This window comes from Cryptomeria japonica, chromosome 8, assembly GCF_030272615.1.
Source record: "Cryptomeria japonica chromosome 8, Sugi_1.0, whole genome shotgun sequence".
NCBI classification, from domain to species: Eukaryota; Viridiplantae; Streptophyta; class Pinopsida; order Cupressales; family Cupressaceae; genus Cryptomeria; species Cryptomeria japonica.
This window is the reverse complement of record NC_081412.1, coordinates 135,289,384-135,315,759: the sequence shown is the minus strand read 5'-3', so window position 1 is coordinate 135,315,759 and position 26,376 is coordinate 135,289,384. Positions and strand designations below refer to the sequence as shown.

At 36.7% G+C, this 26,376-nt stretch overlaps 1 protein-coding gene across 1 annotated transcript in view; it reads right to left on the bottom strand.

Moving 5' to 3' along the window:
* Positions 1-14,862: 14,862 nt before the first annotated feature.
* LOC131041585 (monooxygenase 2) overlaps positions 14,863-26,376 on the bottom strand; it is a 60,037-nt gene continuing 48,523 nt past the window's right edge. Inside the window, exons 5-6 of the mRNA XM_057974719.2 lie at positions 15,845-16,073; positions 14,863-15,583 (exon numbers count right to left, since the gene is read on the bottom strand). Of these exons, the coding sequence (XP_057830702.2) occupies positions 15,057-15,583; positions 15,845-16,073 (756 nt within the window). The 3' untranslated portion in view covers positions 14,863-15,056. The remainder of the gene's footprint in view (positions 15,584-15,844; positions 16,074-26,376) is intronic.

The window sequence follows — 26,376 nt, the reverse complement described above, 5'->3', positions numbered from 1 at the left end:
ATAGTAACCTAAACCGACTTTGCCTATAATAATCATAGTATAGAATCATATGATTCACTTATTCCTTTGCACTTTTACATATAATACACCTAGAAGGAAGAACAAAAAAATTCATTTCATAAGGATCATATTGCTTGCAACTAGTCAAGAAAAAGAGCAATCTTTTGGAGGATCCTTAGGGTTCCAGATTAACTTTGTTGGACAGTTCATTTTAGGTTGCACTATATCATTGAATTTAATTTCATATCCTTCTTTCACCTTATAACTAACATCTTCACCATCTCTCCAACAAATATCATGAAACCTCTAATGTGTTGGAGGTCGAATCTTTACCAAATATTCATTTAACTTTTGAATAGATTATTGTTCTATGTCATAGGCATCCAATTTTTTGACTTTATTCAAAGAAAACATTCACCTTCTTCCAAAAATCTTTTTACGTTACCTAAGAATTTGTTTAAATGTCTCTTATTTATACCAAGTCATGATTACTAATCGAGGGACAATGACCTCCATAGTTGTCACACTTGAAATTTGTTTGGCATTTTGTTACCTATGCTCCATCACAATATAGCACAAATCAAGTCTCTTCATTTGACCATAAAAATTCATAATGAAAAAAGTGTGCTAGTCTCCTCCCTAAAGAATAAGGCAATAGGGAGCACAACCAGATATTCCCATTTCAAAATGGAACTCAATAGTTACTCTTAATCTTGTAAAAACCTCCAAGCTATTTTGGATCCCAAAGCAACATTTTGCAACAAGTTTTTCAATCTAGCACCCCCTTTGGACCTTGAAAACACAAATTTTACTCCACTTCAATGAAAAATTCTTGGTGCCCCAAAAACCTTGTCATAAAATTTTTATGCATGTAGAAGATTATTCATGATTTAATATTAGAATTTAAAAAATAAGTAACATATAAATCAAGATAGTTTGCAACATACTTTGATCTTTAAAAGTACTCTCACCAAGCTTATACATTTGTCATTTTAAGAAGATAATTTTCATTGAATTTTGTCTATTATTTCTTAGCAAAGAACTTTACTAATTCTTCTAATGAAGAAAAGAATACTCAAATGCTTTGGAGGAAGTTGTGTTGCATTAAACAATTAGATATGCGTTAATAAATTGTCTCGAAACCCTAGAAAAAACTTTGAGAATTTATTTAAAATTTTTCTCTCTCGCAAACAAGCAACCAAACAAAGAGGTATCATCCATAAACTATAAATCTAGAAATCCCATATTTGTACTAACCAAATATAAATTTGAATCTTATTATTGATCACTACTTTTATTGATCGTCTCGGGGCTTTTACTATAATTATAAACAAATATAAAGCCAAAAAATCACCTTGTCTAATGTCACGCATGTGAGTAAAATACTAACTACAAACTCACTCACCAAAATTGAGAACTAAACTTCAATCACACTTTTCATCACCTAATGAACCCACCCATTTATGAAACCAAAAGAGAACAATTGTTTTTACCAAAAAGACAAAATAACTCTATTATAAGCCTTGGATATATCAAGTTCAATCATAATCCCATGAGACTGAAATATACATGAAATCCAAAATATCATGAAATACCATAATACAATCTAATATATGTTTACACATTATAAAACTAGATTATTTGAGGACATTAATTTATGCATAGGACGTTGTTGGCATATGTGCAGAATATGTTGACATGATGATATTGTGTTGTCATTGATATCAATATGCTGAAAGAGAACCGGTAATATGATGAAGAGTGAACCGGTAACATGACGAAGAGTGAACCGACATATGTGAAAAAAGGTGAAGCGGTATGCTTGTCCAAGTGAACCGGTATGATGTTGTGAACGAGAACAGGTATGTCAGAACGAGAACTAGTTTAAGGAATGTTTTGTATCTAGGGTTCATATGGCATGACTACCGGTTGGTAGTCTCAGCTTCAGGGTTTCCAGTTGAAGTGTTTCGAGCCTGTGTGATGAGTTAGCATTGTAATGGAGATCAGACCGTGTTGCCACGTTAGCCTCGTGCACATGAAGGATCTTGCATGAAGGAGATTGATCCTATCTACCTCGGGAATGTGCGAAGTCTCTGCAAACGGTGGAGAACGCGTGATGGGTTATCACCTCCAAGAAGCGGTGAAGAACGAACGATGGAGAATGTCTTGAGATCTGTTCAAGACTGTTGTATTCAAATGCAAAGTGTTCAATGGTCCGGATTGAACCGACTAAATTTCTCAGCCTAAGTGTTTAGGGTTTAGGGTTTATGCTACCGACCTATCTGTTTCCTATAAGGTCGATATGGTGTCTCATGTTGAGGTTGTTGGCAAATGTTGTGTGTGTATCTATGTGCAAAGATACGCGATTCTTGCCAGACCAATTGAGAGGATTGATACCTACATAGTGTGTGTGCAGAAGGAAGGAACTAAAGCGGATCTGCACTGGCATTGAGTGCTATTACCAGATCATTGTAATACCTGTTGATCTTTAACTACTTCAATAGTTGGAAAATCCCTTAATCGGGTAGCTTTAACCAGCTTGCTGTAAATCCTTTAATAGGGTGACTCAAAGCTATTGAGTTCATAAAATCCTCTAACAAGGTAACCTCTAACAGAGTTTAACCCTTAACCGGGTATTCTAGCCATCCCTTAACCGGGTGATCCCTAATAGGATCGGTTCCTAACAGAACCTGTTGTAACAGTCTTTAACCGGACTAGGCTTCTAACAGAGCAGACTTCTAAAGAGTTCAAAATAGCTTGTGGGTATTCATCCCCACCGTAGTTTTTTCCCAATTGGGTTTCCAAGTGAAAAATATGTGTCATATGTGATGTCTTTTTCATGTGATGCTTTGTTGTTTTCTGTTAAGCGGTGAATCATGTTGATCTAGCTAGTTATTGTATCTCTGATGATAGATTATCTGTTTATACATAAGGACAAAGTGGAAATGAGGGAGTAGGTTGTATGAAAAGTTAAGAAGATTGACCGGTTCATGTCTTTCACAGTTGCACTGTGTTTAACCGATAGTAATATGATTTGGACCGATGTTAAGGATTGCCAGTAGTTTTTAGTCTGCAATCAAACCGGTAAAGGAAAAGTTTTTTGTGCCTATACTGATTCACCCCCCCCCTCTCAGTACCGGTTTGGTACTCACTTTTCATCATTGAGTTAACAAATGGTATCAGAGCATCCTCCAGGTCCTCTGTGTTGTAAGCTTAACCACTTGAGGGAAAGATCCTATTGTAATGATGAAGAGGGAAGGTCCAAAGTTCAACAGAGATAACTTTAAAATATGGAAGGACATAATGAAGATATACATCAGAAGCATGGGTGCCCAACATTGGAGCTATGTTGAGAATGTTTATGTTATCCCTACCGGTACTCTCACCGATGACCAAAAGAGAGAGATTCAGGAGAATGGGCAAGTCATGGAAGCCCTAATCGGTAGCTTATCTAACATTGAGTTTATTGATGTCCAGGATAAAGACAATCCCAAAGAAGTATGGGATACTCTTGAGAATATCTATGGCGGTGATGAGCATGTAAAACAAGCTAAGGAAGAAAGCCTTAGAGGGAAGTTTGAAGACATGCTTATGGTTGAAGGTGAGACCACTCAACAATATGGAATACGAATCAAAATCGTTGTTGGAGATATCAAGAGTGCAGGTGGTAAAATGGAAGATTCCACTGTTGTCAGCAAAGTTTTGAGATCCTTATTACCGGTCTATGCAATAAGGGTTGCTGCTATTCAAGAGTTGAGATCAATAGACAAGACTAAGGCATCCCTAGACTCCATCATTGCAAAGTTGACAACCTATGAGCTAAATAGTTTTGATGGCAGTGTTCAAAAGACTGAATCAACTTTTAGAGCATCTGTTGCACCATCCAGAAAAGGAAAAGAAGCAAGCACCAACGGTGAACCAAGACAGAGCAGAGAAATGGATGATAAGGAGATTCTGATGGAATTTGAAGCTCTTCTTGCCAAGAGACTTCCTAAGGGAACCAACAAATACAGAGGTAAGCTTCCTTTGAAATGCTTTTCTTGTAACCGGATATGACACATCGCTATAAACTATCCTAATGGTGATAGCAAGGACAAGCCAGAAAGGTTTAAGAAATTCAAAGGAGGAAACCAGAGAAACTGTTTTGTAGCAGTTGATGAAGGTGTCACAGATGAGGAATCAGAAGATGAAAAAAAGGAAGATATTGTGTTTGTTGCAGTCAAGGAGGATGTGTCAGACAAGAAGGCTCTTGTCTCCCGCTTTGATAATTTCAATGAGTGGATTATTGATAGTGGTTGCTCTCACCATATGACTGGTGATCGGAGAAAGTTTATATCCCTGGAAGAGTATGATGGTGGTGTGGTTCGTTTTGGTAATGATGCACCATGTATGGTCAAAGGCAGAGGGTCCATCTCTCTAAATGGAAAGAGCAGTGCTGACAATGTGTATTGGGTGGAAGGTCTCAGACACAATCTATTGAGTGTTGCCCAACTAAATGACGGTGGACTCACTCTGGAATTAAAAAATGGAGTCTGCAAAATCAAAGGAAAGAATGGTGAACTGATGGCCACCGATATGCAAACCAAAGGTAACTTATTTTAGCTGAATGCAAATATAAGTACATGTCTTATGGAGAAGTTTGATGATAGCTAGATATGGCATAGGAGACTCTGCCATGTAAACTTTGATAACATAGTAAAGGCCAGTAAGATCAAGGCAGTTAGAGAACTATAGATGCTGAGCAAACCAGAAAATCCTTTGTACAGAGAATGTCAACTGGGGAAAATATCTTCCTCAACCTTCAAAGGTAAATCTTTCACTGCTGACAACTTACTTGATCTTGTGCATATTGATTTGTGTGGTCCTATGAAAACTAGGAGTGTGCAGGGAGATAGGTATTTTATGATTCTTACAGATGATTGCTCACGAATGATGTGGGTCACATTCTTGAAGGACAAATCTGAAGCCTTTGGAAAGTTCAAAGCTTTCAGAGCACTGGTAGAAAAGGAAAGTGGTAGAAGAATCAAATGCCTTAGAACTGATCAGGGAGGGGAATTCACTTCCGGTGAATTCAACAAATATTGTGAAGAGAATAGCATCAAGAGGCAACTGTCTGGCCCCCGGACTCCACAGCAGAATGGCTTAGCAGAGAGAAACAACCGAACTGTGGTTGAAGCGGCTAGAACTATGTTGATCCAAGGAAAGGTCGCTCACACCTTTTGGAGAGAAGCGGTGAGAACTGCAGTCTACACAATGAACCGGGTACTCATCAAAAAGGGAAAGGATAAGACTCCTTATGAGTACTAGACCGGTAAGACACCAATGGTAAGCTACTTTAGAGTGTTTGGCAGTAAATGTTATATCAAGAGGAGTGAACATCAGAGCAAGTTTGATGCTGAATGTGATGAGGGAATATTCCTAGGGTATTCCACTAAGAGCAAAGCTCTCAAATGTTTCAACAATAGGACTCAAAGAATTGTTGAAAGCATCAATGTTAGGGTTGATGAAAACTCTAAAGAATCAGAGGAAACCGACAGAGAGAATGTTGGAGATGAACCGACAGTAACCTTCTAGGAACCAGTTGCTAATCAGCTTAGTACTAGTAATTGTGCTCCTACACCGGTAGATGTTGATGCTGATGAAGATGAGGATGATGAAGAAAAGCAAGAGGAAGCTGTTAAGAACATACCTAGGTATGTCAAACTCAATCATGATCCAAAGTAGATCATAAGAGACAAAGATGCAGGAATTCTTACAAGAAGAAAGGTCAGAGAAAGCTCATGTATGATCTCTGAGTTTGAGCCTAAATCATTCAAAGAGGCACATAAAGATGAAGACTGGATCAAGGCAATGGAGGAGGAATTTGACCAGATAGAAAAGAATGGTACATGGTCTTTGGTACCCAAACTGGAGCATAAAAATGTCATCGGAATAAAATGGGTTTTTAGAAATAAGCTAAATGAGGATGGCACAGTGGTAAGGAACAAAGCTAGACTAGTATGTAAAGGATATGCCCAAGAAGAAGGAGAAAACTATGGTGAAACCTTTGCTCCTATAACAAGATTGGAAGGAGTTTGTATGCTTCTTGCATATGCAACTTTTAAAGGATTCAAGGTATACCAAATGGATGTAAAATCTGCATTTTTAAATGGAATACTTGAAGAGGAAGTGTATATAGAGCAACCAGATGGGTTTGCCCTATCACAGGACAGTGACATGGTGTGTAGGCTACATAAAGCCTTATATGGACTGAAGCAAGCACCAAGAGCATGGTATGAACGCTTGTACTCTCATCTTGTGAAGATATGATTTGAAAGAACAAGTGAAGATAGAAATATCTACTTGAAATCAGAAGGAGATCAGATTCTGATCTGCGAAGTATTTGTTGATGACATAATCTTTGGTGGAGATGATAGGATGAGTCATGACTTTGCATATGAGATGAAAAAGGAGTTTGAAATGTCACTCATAGGGGAAATTAAGTTCTTCATTGGACTGCAGATTCAACAAATGAAAAATAGAATCTTTATTACTCAGTCCAAGTATGTCAAAGAGTTTTTGAAGACCTTTGGCATGGAAGACAGTAAACCGGTTGGTACACCAATGGTGACCGGTTGTAAACTATCAAAAGAGGATGACTCAGCATTGGTAAATGAGAAGGAGTACCGATCAATGATTGGTAAGTTGCATTATGTAGTGCATAGCAGACCGGACATTGCACATGCAGTGGGTATTACCGCTCGGTTTCAACAAAGCCGAAGAGAATCCCACTTGGTAGTAGTCAAGCGGATTCTTAGATATCTGAAGGGAACTATTGACTATGGGTTATGGTATCCATACAATAATGATTTCAACCTGAAAGTGTTCACAGATGTTGATTGGGCTGGTAATGTAGATGACCGGAAGAGCACAACCGGTGGTGCATTATTTCTTGGTGGGAGACTGGTCTCATGGATGAGTAAAAAGCAAAGTTGTATCTCTCAGTCTACAGCAGAAGCAGAGTATGTTGCAGCTTTTATGAACTGCACCCAGACTATTTGGATGAAGCATGTATTGAATGGCTTCAAAGTTCCTGTATCTGAATCGGTAAGTATATTCTATGACAATACAAGTGCAATTAACATTTCCAAGAATCCAGTTTTACATGCTAGAACCAAGCACTTTGAATTCAAGTATCATTTCTTGAGGGAAAAGGTTCAGAATAAAGAGGTGGTATTGGAACATGTTTCCAATAAGGAGCAGTTAGCAGACATATTCACCAAGCCTCTACCGAAGGCTACTTTTACCTATCTAAGAGGTGAGTTAGGGGTGCTGCCCCTTCAAGAGGTAATCTAAAGGTTTGTGCTCCACATCAATCAGATCTTACTTTGCTATATCTTCTTAGGATTGATGTGTTGAAGGATGCTACTCCTCAGGGGGAGCAGCGTAGTGGAACAAGGAAGCTTGTGCCTCCACTTTGGCATTGTTGTCAAAGGGGGAGAATATGTGAAGTGGAAAAGATATTTGCAGTATTAAAGAGAAGATGTGATGTAGAAAGAGAGATATCTTTGTATATTGCCATCAATGTCAAAGGGGGAGATTGTTGGCATATGTGCAGAATATGTTGACATGATGATATAATGTTGTCATTGATGTCAATATGCTGAAAGAGAACCGGTAATATGATGAAGAGTGAACCGGTAACATGATGAAGAGTGAACCGGCATATGTGAAAAAAGGTGAAGCAGTATGCTTGTCCAAGTTAATCGGTATGGTGTTGTGAACCGGAACCGGTATGTCGGAACGAGAACCGGTATAAGGAATGTTTTGTATCTAGGGTTCATATGGCATGACTACCGGTTGGTAGTCTTAGCTTCAGGGTTTCCGGTTGAAGTGTTTTGAGCCTATGTGATGAGTTAGCATTATAATGGAGATCTGATCATGTTGCCACGTCAGCCTTGTGCACATGAAGGATCTTGCATGAAGGAGATTGATCCTATCTACCTCAGGAATGTGTGAAGTCTCTGCAAACGGTGGAGAACGCGTGATGGGTTATCACCTCCAAGAAGCAGTGAAGAACGAACGATGGAGAATGTCTTGAGATCTGTTCAAGACCGTTGTATTCAAATGCAAAGTGTTCAATGGTCCGGATTGAACCGACTAAATTTCTCAACCTAAGTGTTCAGGGTTTAGTGTTTATGCTACTGACCTATTTGTTTCCTATAAGGTCGATATGGTGTCTCATGCTGAGGTTGTTGGCAAATGTTGTGTGTGTATCTATGTGCAAAGATATGTGATTCTTGTTGGACCAGTTGAGAGGATTGATACCTAGATAGTGTGTGTGTAGAAGGAAGGAACTAAAGCGGATCTGCACTGGCATTGAGTGCTATTACCAGATCATTGTAATACCTGTTGATCTTTAACTACTTCAACAGTTGGAAAATCCCTTAACCAGGTAGCTTTAACCAACTTGTTGTAAATCCTTTAACAGGGTGACTCAAAGCCATTGAGTTCATAAAATCCTCTAACAAGGTAACCTCTAACAAGGTTTAACCCTCAACTGGGTGATCCCTAACAGGATCGGTTCCTAATAGAACCTGTTGTAACAGTCTTTAACCAGACTAGGCTTCTAACAGAGCGGACTTCTAAAGAGTTCAAAACAGCTTGTGGGTATTCATCCCCACCGTGGTTTTTTCCCAGTTGGGTTTCCACGTGAAAAATATGTGTCATATGTGATGTCTTTTTCATGTGATGCTTTGTTGTTTTCTGTCAAGCGGTGAATCATGTTGATCTAGCTAGTTATTGTATCTTTGATGATAGATTATCTGTTTATACATAAGGACAAAGTGGAAATAAGGGAGTAGGTTGTATGAAAAGTTAAGAAGATTGATCGGTTCATATCTTTCACAGTTGCACTGTGTTTAACCGATAGTAATTTGATTTGGACCGGTGTTAAGGATTGCCAGTATTTTTTAGTCTGCAATCAAACTGGTAAAGGAAAAAAAATTTGTGCCTGTACTGATTCACCCCCCCCCCCCTCTCAGTACTGGTTTGGTACTCACTTTTAATCATTGAGTTATCAGACGCTTCATGCGCGTAGCCAAAACCTTAGAAAAAAAACATCATGGTACAAAGGGCTATAGACCTATAATGTGTATATGAAGAAGCAAATGCCACTTTAGGGATAATAGCTAGATAAGTGCACTTAAAACCTTTAAGAATCCAAATTTCTCTAAAGACGCATTTAAAGACCCAAAGATAAATCATCTAAGTCCAAGGCGCTAAATTTTTAAATCCATAATAGCTAATTGGGCTTCATTTAAAGAACAAGGTGGAAAAATAATTTTAGGATTACACTTTAGAAAATCTCCAATCTCTTCCTAAAGATCATTATCTTTTTGTAACGGTTTCAAAAAGAACTTTGTCACTAGATAATTTATCTCCTTTAGATTTGAAGTGAATATTTCCCTAGGATCTTTGATTTATATGGTTTTTTTTAGCATTTTTCATCTTGAGACACAATGAAAATAATTATTATCCTCTTGTTTTACCCATCTATATGTAACGCTTTGTTGCCAAAATATTTCTTCTTTTTTCAAAATGTCTTCTTGCTTACAAAAGAACATTTTCTCCTTATCTAAAAGGTCATCTATTACATCATGTTGCTAAATTAACTAAGCACTTGCTTCCAACTCCTTTATTTTTAGCTTTGTCTTAAAACATATTACCACTTATTTATGTGTTCCATATTTTTAAAATACTATAATCATCTTCAATTTCATATTCAGAATGAACATAACCTATGGATGTAATACATTGCACTCCTTACACTATTTTTCCACTATTTCAAGAAACAAAGGATATTTTAGCCACATAAATTATAATGAGGAATGATCCAATTCCACCACAAATAATATCTCCATGCTAGGTTGTCAAATTATTAACATCCAAGGTTGTGACATAAGGAACCGATCAAGTCCACTATTTAAGTAAACCCTCATTTTCAATTGTTATATGTATAAAGACCATGTTTGGGTCTTGTATCAAATAAATTGAATTAAAGAATTAAAGTCATAAAAAGATATAGAACTTTTAGAAATAGAACGATAATTATCTTTCATAGAAACAATTGTGTTAAAGTCCCCTCCAAGAAAGAAAGCTTGATCTACAAAAAGCCTAACCTACTCTTTTATTTCTTGCCAAAATCTATTTTCTTATCGGAGAATTTGGGCAATATGCAACAAAGAAGTAGCCAACAATATATTGAGAGCAACTCTGAAAAGAGAAACATACCCATGCTTGCCAAACTACAAATAAATTAACTATTAAGACCCTCGAATGCCAAAACACACCCATGCCACTTGAAGCTCCTTCTAAATCAAATACAAGATGGCTATTTGGGCAAAAAAATTAGCCATTTCTTCCAAAATGAATTTAAAGCATTTTGTTTCTTGTATCAAGCATGGATCTAGATTGCTTTCTAGGAATAGGTTGTTGAAGAAACTTCTTTTGTTAGGGACATAAGACTTTCATCTCTCTAAAAGAAGCCCTTTCTTCCTCCTCTACTAGAATAAAAGCCAATCTTTTAGTTATGTGCCCACTCTAAATTTCTCCTCCATTTCCTCCTTAAGAAACATGGCTCCCAAGTTTCAACATGTTTTATGCTTATGCTAAAGAGTTTCTTCTTCATTGGTTATTCCTCCTAGTTCTCTAGATGAATCAACCTCCTCCAAGCAACCCAAATTAAGAGAAAAAATTTCCTCCTCTAGACTATCCTCATGAACTTTTCTTTTATTTGAATGCAATTCTTACGTGTTACTTTCTAATGGTTTTGATTATTTGCTTCCTTGTTAAGCATAGCAAGTGTGTCCTACTTTTTCATAAAGCCCAACCATGATGAAGGATGTGTTTCTTAAGAGAAAAACTAATCATGATTTTGGGGTTTTACAAATTGTTATCTTAGGTCATTTGTCTTAACTTGCCATTTGAGCCAAGGTAGAACCATGTTTCCATTCTTTTTATTTTCCTCACACTTTTGCAATATTGGCCAATCTTGTGACATCTATAGCAGCTGAAGAGCATTCTTTCATAAGCTACTTTGAATAATTTCCCCACTACCCATCTTCCAATGATTGTTCTATCTTGGAGTGTAGCGAATTCTTACTTAATAATACATGGATCTACTTGCATAGATTGCAACAAATGTCCTACACTTAGCATTTAACAAAAGCTTTTTCCCACATCATTCACTTTCCAATCTCATGCAAGATTTGGTAGAGTTCTTATCTTCCTTTTTCCTTTAAAAGAGATTTCACCTTTTCTCAAATGTTGCAAACCCTTCAAAATCATTTGAATATTAATAATTCAAGAAGTACCTAATATATTTCACTCACTTTTCCATGTGAGGCTAATCCATAACATTTTTGAATAATTTCCCCATTACCCACCATCTTTAAATGAATATTAATTAGAATCAACAAATCTGAATCTTTGCTTATGTTGACTCTCACGTACACTATACTTATCCCGATTAAAGAGTTGGAATCTATTTCTTTAAGCTCTTCTACTATTGACTAAAAACAAATTTCATTCCAAAGTCTCGTAAGTAAACTGTAGAATATCACCCATGAAGTATCATAAAATGAGAGAGGGGAGCTAGAAAACCCTACTTTCTAAGGCATCACTTTTATTTCTCAATCTTTAAAGCTCTTGACATGTTTTATCATCCTTCCCTTTAAACCTGGATCTAGAAGCAAGAAAACAAAATGGCCTTTGAGGAAAGTAAATACCTCTAACTCTGTTGACCATTCTTGCTTAGCCCAATCAACAATTTCCTCCTTCATTAGCCATTTATCTATTCATCTTTCAATGATTGTTCTAGCTTGCAATGTAGCCAATTCTTTTCCAATAATACATGGATCTACCCACATAGATTGCAACAAACATCCTACACTTAGCAATTTATCAAAAGCCCTTTCCCGTGTCATTCACTTTCCAATCTTACACAAGATTTGGTAGAATTCTTATCTTCCTTTTTCCTTTACAAGAGATTTCACCTTTCTCAAATGTTGCAAACCCTTCAAAATCATTTTGAATATTAATAATTCAAGAAGCACCTAATATATTTCACAAACTTTTCCATGCAAGGCCAACAAATTGCATGCTAAGTCTTCCATAATAGACATAAAGTTTTGTACCAATGAAGTGTCACATGCCTTGAAAAAAACCACAAGGAAAGTTGTTCGAGCTAGGAACTTTCTCATTAGCCATTTGCATTCTTTCTCATTCGCCATTTGCATTAAGTGCAACTTGAAGCTCACAATGAATAAATCATGTCACAAGCAACTTGAGAAAAATAACTTAGTTTGGTAGGAACAACATCCAAGCACTATTGTAAAGCTTAAGTGTATTCTACACTCTCCTCCTAGACTTCAAAACTAACCTATAATGATCCATGAAAGTCTTGGCTATCCGTAGGAGTTGTGAGTTGTCCACGAGCAAGCTAGATAGCTTTGATTGGGGTTCTAACTTGCTTGAAGTGAAGGGCTTTGAAGAAATCCCTAGAGTCTATTCCTAATTTCAAACCAATGAAGGCATGCTCTAATATAAGTTCCTTTGGCTTAGTGACATTCAATGAGCTTAAGCTTATGCTTCAATTGAATAGCCATATTAAAGTTAGAAATCAAAGGGATGACTTTCCAATTGAGTGGAAATCCTCACAAATTTGCAATCATAGCTCTCTTGCAAGGTCCTCACCACTACTTACCAAATTTTCATACAAAGGCAATTGAGGGCAATCACAACATTCCACAGCCTGATGCAAATAGCAGCATACATGGCTCAAGGTTCCACACACAGATACATGTTAAGGAAGAAATGAGTGCTTCAACAAGTTAAAAAGTGAAGGACAATAATTAGACAAAATGATCTCTAGATGTACTTTCATGGACTGCCCATAATCGGCAAGGTGGAACACATATTACTCATAAATTATGACATGATCCAACAAATTGAAGACTATCTAAACCTCCTCAAAGGGTAGACCATGTGAATCAAGAGTCTAACATGGCAAACCACCACCAAAACTGCAAGCTTGTGTCATATTGATTATCTTAAACTTGAAAAAGCTTCCCCAAAAGATTAATTAATTCTTGAATTCCAAGGGGTGCCTTTTTAAGCTGCTAATCTTCCTAGCATGCTTTGTATAAATACAAACATAAAGAGTTTTAAATCACAAGAAATCTATGGATCTAGACATATTTGTCAAAAGAATCAAATGCAAGAAATAATATTTGGGTCTCATTTGTCTTGTTCAAACATAAACTGCATCAATAATTGACATACTTTACATCATCACCATTTCATCATCATTTGTGTATAAGATAAATATATTGGTTGCAATTTCATTAGCACCCTTACATGTCCAAATTATCAAATGCATGAAACAATACGTAAGCCCCATTTTGTGTGTTTAAAATTTTTAATATACTAATAATTGACAGATTATATGTCACTGTCATTTCATCATGCTGTGTAGAAGATTAATTTATTGGTTGAAAATTCATGTGCACCCTTACATGCTAAGCTCTTTGGAGAAGGCTACATTGGATACAACACACCAAGGAAATCAAATACCATAATGATAATTGCAGTCCAAAATCACACAATAAAGTGACACAAGAACAGTAAAGTAGAGCATAAAAGAGTGGATACAACAAAACAATGTGCAACATCATCATTAGAATGAAGGTGTCATTGAGCATAAAGAAATCACACAATGTGCCAAACAGGACCAAAATAAGTATGAAAAAGAGCAATTTTCTGGCCTCCAACCAGTATCTTTCAAAACTTGCAAAATACAGATGATTTCATCTATAACAACATCCATTTTCAACCATTGTCATGGCTGTTATAGACCCATGGGCAATTACAAATCCTTATTGGACCTAACTATACATCCTGATGATGGTTCACACTCACGTATTGTGACCTGAAACATTGATGCAAAAGTGCTTACACAGTTGAATCCAGAAATCAACTACAATTATTAACATGAACTGTGGAAATCTAATAGATCTAACTAAATATACATCATTGATATTACGAAAGTTGTTTAGTCATTGATATCTCCTTATTTATAGTGTCCTAAAGTCCACTACTATTGCCTAAATAACTAACATTCTATATTACCCACATGGAATTTACAGTCCATTAGCATGTTGCATTCTTGCATGAAGCTATGTTGCATGTACTTCTTTGTCCACTAGTATGAGATATATGTGTATGGAGTTGATTGGTTGTAGTTAACCCACTGACATAATGCTAAGGGTGTGTCTCACCGAAATTCTGCCTATGAAATAAATTGCTAATCATCCTTTTGTGGGTCACATTTCCAGCACATAAAAATTTGAATGCAAAATTGCAACTAAATAACCAGTCATGTTATTTGATAGATTTCATCAAGACCCATATATGCATGCATGGAGTTGACTAGATTTACTTAATTCATGCACATTATACTAAGGATTTATCTCCACTGACATTCTGATCGTGTATACGGTATACCAACATGCTGACCATCCTTTCGGGAGTTGCATTTTGAAAAGAAAGAACATTAAAGTATGTTAAGAATTGAAAATGTAAGAAACTGCTATGTTTTTCATGGTTCTTATGTTCTTCATGAGTTTCATAAATATTAAAAAACTATGATAATTTATTTATAAAGCATCAATTATCCACTAACAAAGAAGATTAACAATCATCGCCATCTATGAATAACTTACTACTTTCCATCATTTCACATTGATAGAAAGAAATGAATTTAAACTATTGGAATACTATCCAGAGAGCTTGAAATCAACAACAAATTTACTATTTTGAGTGTGAAGCAAATGAATAATATATTCTACCTTTTTGGCAATGTGGGGGGAGATGTACATAGCAAAAAAGAAATAAATGAATATCTAGTGGAGATATAATAGAATTAGTACCATAACTTGGGCTAGTAGGCAAGCCCAAAGCCTTGAGAGTCTCGTAAGATTACCATAATTTACTTTCATTCCCATGCACTGAAAATCTCAAGGATTTGTATACAACAAACCACAGTCGTATTTTGTGTGTTCTAAAAAAGGTTCTAATTGTGCAACTTTTGGTATAATTATGTTATCCCTTACTGAACAAATCAACTCATTCTCCCACTGCAAAAGAGCACCGACAATATTAGCTCTAATGGCTAGAGGAAAAATTCTAGACCATCTTTCATTTGTATAGGATTGTAATGCTTCCTCTACATTTAAATTGTTTTGTTCATCCATATCAAGTGCTTCCTTTAGCTTCCTAGCAAGTATAATAGAATCCTCTAGTGCACAACATCCTCCTTGCCCAAGATTTGGTGTCATGGGATGCCAAGCATCTCCTGCTAGTGCAATGCCACCTTTTGTTGACTTTGGACTTACAATAGGCCACAACCATCTGTCTACCAAAGGAGTTCGCAAAATGGCCCCATCAGGTGTATTCTCAATAGTTTGAATGAGTTCTCTAGGCCACTCACGAACAAGTTGAGAGACTTCCTTCCTTAAGATAGTTGGATCTGTCATCTTTGGACCTGCCCGGTCATTTGGTAATGAAAATTGGCAATAAGAAACCAAAAATATGGATGATGACACAATTTCTGTCTTGTCTCCTCTTTATTGTGAAAAAGGCTGTATCACTATAAACATTTACCCCATGTAAACAAGAACTCACTAAATTTATAGATCATTGCATGTACGTAAATGAAAGTGCCAACTACACATCAAATTCCTCTAATTTCATGACAAAGCTATGAATTTAAATTTTTTTTCACAGGTTTCCTTGTGAAGCAAACCTGGTGAAGGGCTATTGAAGCAGACAAACCAGTAGACTTTAGTAGATGTAATGGGGACATAGCCAGCACGAATTCCCTTGCCATAGATATAATGCACTTTTTGTGCAAACGGTTGTCCACTAGGATAAACTGCCAATCCACGATAAGCACAATATCCGACATAACGAGGTTCAGAGAAGCCCATCCATCTTGCAACAACTGAACGGACCCCATCACAACCTATAAGAATCTGTAGAGTTCAAACTTGAATTAATCTCATAAACGAAAGAATTTGAACAACAAAAATCTTCCAAGAAACTTTAGATCTCACTATAAACTATAAGAATTACTCCTAATTACCCAAGGGTGTTACTTACATCAAAATTCTAGGCATTTCAATATATTCTCCGACTATGAATTGAAACATGTCCGTTATCGCATTATCATGAGTAAGATGCTCCAAATGTTACTATTTTTTAAGAGGATTGTGCAATTTTTTTATTGCATCCAAGAATAGAATGAAGTAATTAAAAATAATCAAGGCCCACATAATTGTATGTAAAGACATGCCAGACTTTGTAAATTTTCTATTTACACAACTTCTAAGGAAAAATATGAAACACCTCTTTTCATTTTTCTTTTGTTCAATAAATTGTATAGCACTCTCACCCAGCACCTTTCATACACAAGAAAACACACCATAAAGCTCAGACAACTTTTTTGGCTTTGAAGCTGCATCTAATGGGTACCTATTCTATCACAATTCAACATAAACTTGCACCCAGCCTTGTGTGTTTAAGCCACATTATCGTGAGTGCTTTAGCACTTCTGGCAGATGCAGCTTGACCATGGGTCACCAGTATGCCAATTGTTTTACCTTACCACAAGACCCTTACCCATGCTAAGAAACACATCCTTTCATATTGAAATGAAAACAAAAAACAAATATTATTTACTATATATACAATATATAATAATTGCTTGGAAAGAGAGCTCTCAGTAAAGCAGTATACTAGTAGCTCTCACATCTCCAATCAATATTAAACCCAAAAATGTACAATGAGTTACAAACATACACAGGCCCCCTTTTGACATTCTAAAAGGAACAGGCTGCCTAACTCAGAGTAAACCCATTATCAAAGAAGCCATACACATTCAACGCAGTATGTTAACTAACTTAAACGTCTTTCTAAATTCTGTGTTGTTATGAAAGGAAGAGAAACAACAACACCTAGTCAAAACAAATGCTTATCACAAAGACAATCATTTGAATGATTCTCCTTATCAAGATGGGTGACATCAATCTGGTTGAAAATGTAAGAGCCAGGATGACATCAATTTGGTTTAAAATTGGAATATCAAAAAATGCCATATTTCTAGCTTTATCATTCTGTCTATTAGTTTTCTCAAGGCCACATATTCACTGCCTTCTTGTCACGTCCCATGTTTTCTAACATTTTTCTTTTAATTTTATGAAAAAATATTTCATGTATTTTAAAAATTTTTAATAAATACATTGAATCGATATCTTTGATTTTATTTTCAAATAATGAAAAAAGAAAATATTAGATTAAAATAAAACATTGCAATTTACAATGAATAAGTATCCGATATTTTTAAAACATTGCAATTTACAATGAATAAGTATCCGATATTTTTAATGTCATTTATGGTTTTATGTGTGTTGGGGACACATGATTCCATCATCAAGAATGGCAACTAGTGAAAGACAAGCATAAGATGAAAACACAATCCATAAGAGAGCACACAACCACTTAGAAAGTATGACTAATTGTCATCATGGGAGGAATGAATCTTATTTACTCTTTTTGTGCTAATTGTTGCACAAAACTTGTATCCTGTCTGACAGCCAAAGCTGACTCATTTGGCCCTTCCATGCAGGGCAGTGTAGCATTACAGCACCCTGAAGGTAAATGTCCACTTCCTCAACCTCATCCAGCTTTACCTCACCTTGTTTGACAAGGATGGAAAACTGGCAGAATGCCTGAAAATTGCAGTTGCAACTTGTAACATATCTTCAATATGCCATTTTTTTGGGTTGATATAAGCAATTGCAGCTGATGCACCTACAGCAGTAATTGCATTCCCAATCTACAATTTAAAATAGGTTTTAGTGGATCCAGATTTCCCCCAAAAGCTTTACCAACAACCCCCATTTTGAATATATCCAGAATTAACGAGTGCCTTTTAAACTTTCTTGGTCATGTTGAGAAATTTGTCAACGTGATGTGAGCCTTTTGTATGCTACCACATTTTCAAATCATGTCTGATGACAATTCACTTCCAAAGAATTTTAGATGGACCTACAAACCCAGATGTATTTTCTTAGTAAATACCAAGGCTTGATAACCAATGGCTGCTATCCATGAGATAACAATTTGAATTCCTTACAAAATATTTAAACCTCCTGCACACATCCTACTATCTTCATATTCCATGAGACAACACTTGGTTGAGATAATTGTTAAACAATTTTATTTCCCTCTATACTTCAGGTGTAAAACCTTTTCCAAACAATTTTGTTGAGGCTCCAGAACCTGTTTCAAAGCTGTAAGGTTGGTATCATGATGAAGATGGCATGCCTGGTTTATGCCTGTTAGTTTTGTTTGACTATAAAAAAGCAAGGTTGCAACCAACAAACCTGAATCAGCACATCCAGTAAAGGTTGCAGTCCCAAAGACAACATTTCAGTGAGGCTGGCTTTATGAAATATTCATATCATTGTCAAAACTTTGTTTTGTTCATTATCATGGTACCCATCTGTATACATCCACATTTTGCTTAAAAGTTAAATGTCTAACAGAGCATTCACTGCAATCATCTATCAGGGTACTCAAAACTGTTTCAGACATACATTAATCTATTTACAGATTAGCATGGAAACTAATACAATATCTAATACAGATACTGCAAATTTCCAAGACCCCCTAATACATATATTTCTTGTACTTTTTGTATGAGTTATCTTTTGATTCAATATCTTGTCATTCCTCGCGAGTTTGCCAAATCTTAGTTTCCCATGTTCACAGACATCGTTCTTTCAAGCCCTAATCATTGCTCCTGCACTAACAACTGAAGAGATTCTGATGTGTCAAGAGGAGGTGAAGAGCAGAGCTCGAAAGAACATGAAATTGGTCTTCTGCAGCCTTGGAGCATGCCATAAAGCATAGTGTCTACTTATGGACCAAAAAGTGAAAAGTCCCAGATATACTCTGGTGTGCACCTCTCTAAATGATGTCCATGCTTGTCTTAAACCCAGAGAATGATCATTTACCTGGAGTGCACCCAGCTGTAATGTGCCCAGTTTTTAATACTAAAGATAAAGAACGTTTTTCATTGTTAAGTTCAGTCTTCCATTTGCAAAGAAGAGCACAGATTGACAGCGGATTGTGAAAAAAAGTTAAAATGCCATGGCTCACTACTGGAGTCATTTTCTTGAGTTTATTGCAGGCCATTAATGGTTTGGTCATCGTCACAGAAAATAAAATTAAGTGATTTTCAGATGCTTCAATCTGCTTTTCCATCATCAAAATAATGCATTTCATTTTCAAACGTTCTAGGGTTTCTGAAACATCTAGATGGCAGATTTTGGGCATTATTTAGGGGTTCAGGCTCTGTTGTTTCAGAAATGTGAATGGCAAGAGACATGTTTCAAGGATGGCGATCTGGAGGGCCATTTTGAGGGGATGGTGGTTAAAAAATTTAAATATATGTGTAGGGAGACTTACTTAAAATTTTACAAATTTAGCTATACATGACATCAAAACATAAGTTTAGAAATTCATAATTCATATAATCTATCAAAAGAAATAGCAGCATGTATGTTCATTGATTCAATTATAGCAGCAATAAAAATAAACATATGTGATTTCAATGTTTCAATGTTCACCATCAAAATGAAAATACACAACTAAGCCTCATTTGGGTTTCCAATATCAGAAAAGACCTCTAAGTTACCATTTATATCAAGTTGTGACTCATCCAATGGAATCCCAGTTGTCAATCTATCTACCATTTTCAACATCAACATCGCATGCAGCTGGAGTTTGATGCAGATTCCTTGGGCTTTAAGTTACTATAAATTTCTTTTGGGAACTACTCTTTCCTCAAGTGCACCACTTCTATGCTCATCTACATGTGCTTTATATTTAGCTTCTAGCTGCTTCTTGACTTGCAAGTGGATGTCTTCCATATGTGGCTCCAAGTCCTCAACCTCTGCACGAATGTGCTTGCCCCTTTTTATTCCCAACAACTCAGTAACACCTTTTGAGGAAGTTCCATCCACCACCTAGAATGTGTCTTTCTGTTTCATGTAGAACTATTTACTAAATTGTTGTATACAAACTCTGCTTGCACCAACTCAAAATGCAGTTATGCAGCCTTTTCACCTACTAAACACCTAAGTTGCCATGAATCCAATTGGCAACCTCTGTTTGTTTGTCATTTTGGGAAATAAGTAGAAATGTAATTCAGCCACATGCCCAATTTCTTCAATAAAGTGCATCAAAAATGTCTTAAGAGCTTTGTGCATCCATCAGAAGTAATACTTCGCAAACAACAACACAGAAAAATTTGGGTGATGCAAGATTGCTTGACCCCTTGGATGCTCTTGCATTAGACACCCCACATAACAAAATCTTGAACAAGGTGCTCAAAATTAAGACTAATCCAGCTACTCACTTTTGCTACTAAAATCCATGAGTCTTCTTCAAGTCTTTTACCCTTCAAATGAATCAAACATTATTTGTACTCACTCCATCAAGTTTTCTTTTCCAATGCAAGAATCCAAAATTCATGTATTCTCCTATTTTACCTCTCATGCATATGTTTCCTCCAGTCTAGTACTCCTTGGCTACATGAAATCATCAAGACTAGACACATGGTAGGAAAACAAGTTGAGAAAATTAAAGGTTGCAATATGTCAAACTCAGTTGGCAGCTCAATCTCAAATGCATTTTCTGAAAATCTCCGTGCAAGACATATGGACCAATTTTCTTGGGTTTTTGACTTATGATGAATTTCTTTTGGGAATTGCTATTTCCTCAAATGCACCATGACTAGCTCACCCTCTATGTAAGTCTTTTCTCATTTGCAAGTGCTTTATATGTAGCACTGTTAGCTTCTAGCTGCTTCTTGACTTACACGTGTATATCCTCCATATGTTGCACAAAGTCTTAACCTCTACACTAGCATGCTTAACACTTTCTAATCCAAACAAATCAATGACGCCTCTCAGGAAGTTCCATACACCACCTAGAATGTTTCTTTTGTGTAGACTTGTTTACTAAAACTATTGTATGCAAACTCTGCTTGCACCAACACAATCTTGTTGTGAAATTTTTTCACCTACTTGTCATGCCCCAACTCTAGACCAAATGACAAACTAAAAAAGAAAATATATATATACAACATCCTGGTTAGCAATCCCAGAACTAAGTGCATAAAGTTAATTCTAAGCAGCAGTCATCCTTAAACAAATCATAACAATAGTGCTTCAAATAGCTACGATTTAATGAAGGGTCAGCAGGTAGTATGGAGGAGATGCCAATTTTGGGCAAGAGACATTACCATGGGAAAGAGACATGGCTCTTCACTTTTCTTAAGGCTATATAAGGCGGATCTTCACTAAGGAAAAATCATCAACACGTCGGCAAAACATCAATCACAAAAGCAGATTGAATCCTCCAGCACATACAGACTGGAACAGTAGCATCAAGTGTAATGTCCCCATCCTAGTCAAGGACAGTGGTTTGAGAAGTTAGCCTATTTTTGGACCCTTGTAGGCTAACAGGGTATTAATAAGGGGGTCAGTGATGCAGTATCTTGAGGAGTGGTCTGTCTATTTTTTCTAGTTCAGTGTTGAGTTCAATTCTGGTCTTCGTTTCATCATTTCTGACATTATATGAGGATTTCCTCATTTTTAGGGAAAAAGTGCTAAAAATAGACATGGTCCTATTTTCATTGGCATGGCGAACTGTGGCCCCATCTTCTGACAGATTCAGTTTCTGAGCAATAATGAGGGAGATGTGAATTTTTAAGTGATTTCCACCGGCAATTAATGTTTTAATGAAATATTAAAATAAAACCACAAAGTGCATCACTTAAATTTATTTAAGTGAAAATTTAATATCTCCTAAGTTGGGCGTTTCTTTTAGGTTTAAGTTGGGAACCCTAAAAGCAAGTTATGATTTTTAAAAACCTAATTGCCAAAAATCGTACTTTTTGGGTATTTAGGCAGCCAAGATGAAATTAAATCTCAGTCATTGATATTGAGCATTTGACATTTCTTCTGAGCACTAGGCTATGGTGGCTAGGGTTTGGATCTGTTTTGGAGAGTGTGCATTCTTCAGAATTCAGTAGCTTTGAGATTGTGAAAGATCAATGGAATTTTTGCAGCTTGGTTGGCTTCTTTCAGAAGACAAATTGAATTAAATTGGGGCAGATTTGGCTTCTTACAAGGCAGATTTGTTGTAGGTTTCCTACTTACTGTTTTGCTGTTAATTTTTCTGTGGTTTGGAGGTTTCTTTTCCCAAACGCACAACTTGCTCATTTATTGGCGCCATCTTCCACTGTTTGGGTGCCTTAGTATTAAATAAGAGCAGATCTGAATTGTTTTAGAATAAAAAATCAGAACTTTGTAAGTTGCTGATTGAATTCTTTTAATTCAATAAATTGGCTAAGGACCTACGGGTATGCTTCTAAATTCTCCAGTTTATTGCTTCAGTTGATTCATTTCATGTATTCTTTCAATATGTGTTGAGAATTAAAGAAACCCTTCTACAACTTTTATCTATTTCTAAAAGACCATCTCTAATATTTAAAACACACAAAAAAAGAATAAAAAATTACAGCAGGTTGAAGGATTGAACCAGCAAGGGTTCATCTCATCAAACATCAAATCAGTCAAGGTTACAACAGGTCAATCAAGAAAGAGCATTTGAGAGATTTCAGTATAATCCTCACAATCCAATATTCTTGGTATAAATAATACTCAATATATTTGTCAATCCATTATATATATATGTTGATGATGCTTAGTAAGATTAATGCTTAAGTGTATGCCTCTATGGTAGTAAATAGATATGCATACTGTCTAAAATCCACCTTGTAGGAGAGAGCTTGAGGTGTAAGAGAAGGGTGACAAGCAGGCTCCTAAGTAGGCCGTCCTAGAAGGACCATAGCGGCCTAGAACAAAGAGGACATTTACAAAGTCAAGGAAACCCATTACAACCTCCCCCCAACCCCACAAGATGGCACCTCTCTTCCGGAAGATGAGACATGAATGAGGAAGTAGGTACAAGCTGTCAAGCAAGCAAGAGGGTTGTGGTAGACATGCACTCTTGGGCTTGGTGTAGAAATGGCTTTGGGCGGACCCATCATGTCTCTTCCTCTAAACCCTAATATCCTTGTGTAGTATTATTGTTGCAACTACGATTTTTAAGGCAAATTGGGAAGGAGACATCACACTACTAAACACCCAAGTAAGTTGCCACAACTCTAAATAATAACCTTTTTTTGCTCATCATTCCATGGATGATAAGAAAAATCGTAAATCAGCCATATGCCCAATTTCTTCCACAAAGTATGTCAAAATGGTTGAGGAACTTTGCGTATCTATATTAGGTAATATTTTATAGTAATATATGTAATCACACAGCTTCATTGAAGAATTAATTTCATGAACCCTAGAATCATCATTCATCTTCTACCAAGGAATGATGTGCGCCAGTTTTAAAAACTATCAACAACAACAAAATGGAGTCATTACCTTACTCTGTGCACAACAATCCAAGGACAATGTTCATGACTAGTTTTTGTCATAGTCTATCTTGTGTGTGCAATGGCTTATACAATCCTGTATTATATACCATTCCTTTTCCCACCAAACATTAATACAACACTCAACAAATGTGTGCTCATCTTTGCACAAATCAAGCTAGTGGTATCTCTCCTCCAATATTGTGCCAGTTTTAACCATTCATTGTTGTACTGCATCATTCTAACATCAACAAAAGCAAATAATATTGTTAACTATAAATTGATGTTGGTTGACTATTATAAATGCTAAACTTCTACTGTTATAAAAACTCCTTTACAATTTTTTAATTCATATGTGATTGACTCCTATAAGTTGTCCTAGTGAGGTGTCACATGAAACTCATTCCAATGTGACACTCAGTATTGGTTACACTTGTAGATGACTATTAGTTGTTCCCTTGTGGCTGAGACCTATTTATTGTCTATGTTGTTGAAGCCCCTAACGCACCCCCTATGATTGACACTTTAAAGTCTTGTGGGAATACCTCAGCATTGATCTTGTTGCTTGATGCTCATATGCTGTCCCCTTTTTGCTGACACCAGTATATAATCCCATGAGTATGTGCACTTGATTGATGATTGTAATTTCTTAATAAGAATAATGGTGCATACACATGGTTTGTAGCGATGAATGATTTCTTCAATACACTTTACATCACACCATGTTTAATTCCTGCTAAAAGTTTGTTCTCCATCCTTGCCCAGTGATTAAACATTTTTTTGATGTGAAGTATTGTCCCTAAGGATCATGTTAAAAAGTTAAAAACAACATATGCCAAGTCACCTTAGGCGGGTCTTATCACAAATGTTATTTGAGAAGCATTTTTGCTCTTCTCAGCCAAGATTAAAAGAAATAATTGTGGTCAAAGGAAACTCTTAAAAAGGTATCTTGTTTTAGTAATGCTAAATATTCATGAATATTATATATTCATATGGCTTCAAATGATAAAACCTATAGATAAGTTTCATTTTCAAAACCTACAATTCTTTTCAAGTTAAAAATGTAACATTTCCTTGTATCAAGATTCACTATTTCACAAATATGGCTTATATAAATAATAGTCTCTACTCTCTTCTGAATACTAATTTTCTTGGCATCCACTTTACACAGATATTACACGCAATCACATGCAGCCGCCTGAGGTTGGCTCTCACAGATATTACACTCACAGGCGAGCTTTGTTTGACAGGCAGCCGGGCACCATGGGTGACAGGCAAGAGGGTAGCCCACCCAGAGGCAATAGGAATGAGGAGCAGGAAACAAGGGAATTTTTCAGAGCAATGGCTACAGGACAGCAGCAGATGGCTCAGGCCTTGCAGGCACTCACCACCATGATTGAGCGCATGAACCCACAAGACAGACATAATCAGGAGCAAGGAGATAACAGGAGTGCGGTGGGGTCACCTAGAGCTCATAGGACTCATTCCAGGACAGCAGATAGGCCTACACGTCCTACCTTCATTAGAGATGAGCCTGAGGTAGCACCTACAGAAGAACCAGGAGAGGAGATGTTCGCAGATATCCTCATGGCTGCGAATGACGAATGGGATTTATTAGCTCCACAGGTGCGAGAGAGGATGACATTCAAGAGGTTTGTTAATCAGAGGAGAGAGCATTACAAGGCAGCAAGACAGGATAGGAGACCTCATGGCCAGAATAATGAATTAAAGTGTGCTACAGGCAAGCTTTCCTTGACTACATTTGATGGTAGTAGCAGAATGACAACGCAGGCTTGGATTCACAAGCTTGATACCTTCTTAGCACTGAGACCTATGACAGAAGTGGAGGCAATAAAATATGCCACGCTACATTTAGAGGGAGCTACACATGATTGGTGGTACCATGGGATGGTTACCCTTCAGCATAACCAGGTGACTTCATATCAAGACTTCGTGGACAGGTTGGTAGAGAGGTTTGATAAGAAGGATCTAGAAGTCTACTTCAGGGAGTTGGCACAGTTGAGACAGACAGGCGGATTGGAGTATTTCATTAGTGACTTTCAGAGGCTATCCGTTATGGTGCCAAATATCTCAAATAGGAGATTGGTTGTTTTGTTCACTGAGGGATTATCTGAACCACTGAAGGGTTGGGTAAAAGCCTTTGATCCATTCAATTTGCAAGAAGCAATTAAGAAGGCTAGAAGTATGGAACAAGCAGCCCCAATAAATAAATTTCAGTCAAAGGGTGCATCATCTAGCAAAGACAACAAACCATTCTTCAAGAAACCTGAGAGGAATGAAACAAAGGCTGAAAATAAGGATAAATCATTCGCTCCCTTGGATAGAGAGACATTGAATGATTTAAGGAAGAAAAAACTCTATTTTTATTGCAAAGGGCCCTATGACCTGAACCATGACTGTCCTTTGAGACCAAAGGGGAAAGCAAACAGGGTTATGTGGGCTTACTATGATGATTCCGATTCTGAAAATTCGGACCAGCGAACTGAAAATGGGGAACCCAGTGAACCAAATGAAAGTTTAGATGATGAAAAGTTCAAGCAAATGTCTACCGATGAAGAGAAGGTTGAAGGTAGGCTTAAGGAGGCCCGCCTCACTAGTGTGCAGCAGGAGGGATCGTTTTGGATGAGAGGAGTGTTGGCTGGACAGCGAGTTATCACATTGCTAGATACAGGTGCCACGCACAATTTCATTGATTCCAAGTTGGTTGAGAGACATGGGATCCAAACTGAGCAGTTTGAGGGCTTGAGAGTGAG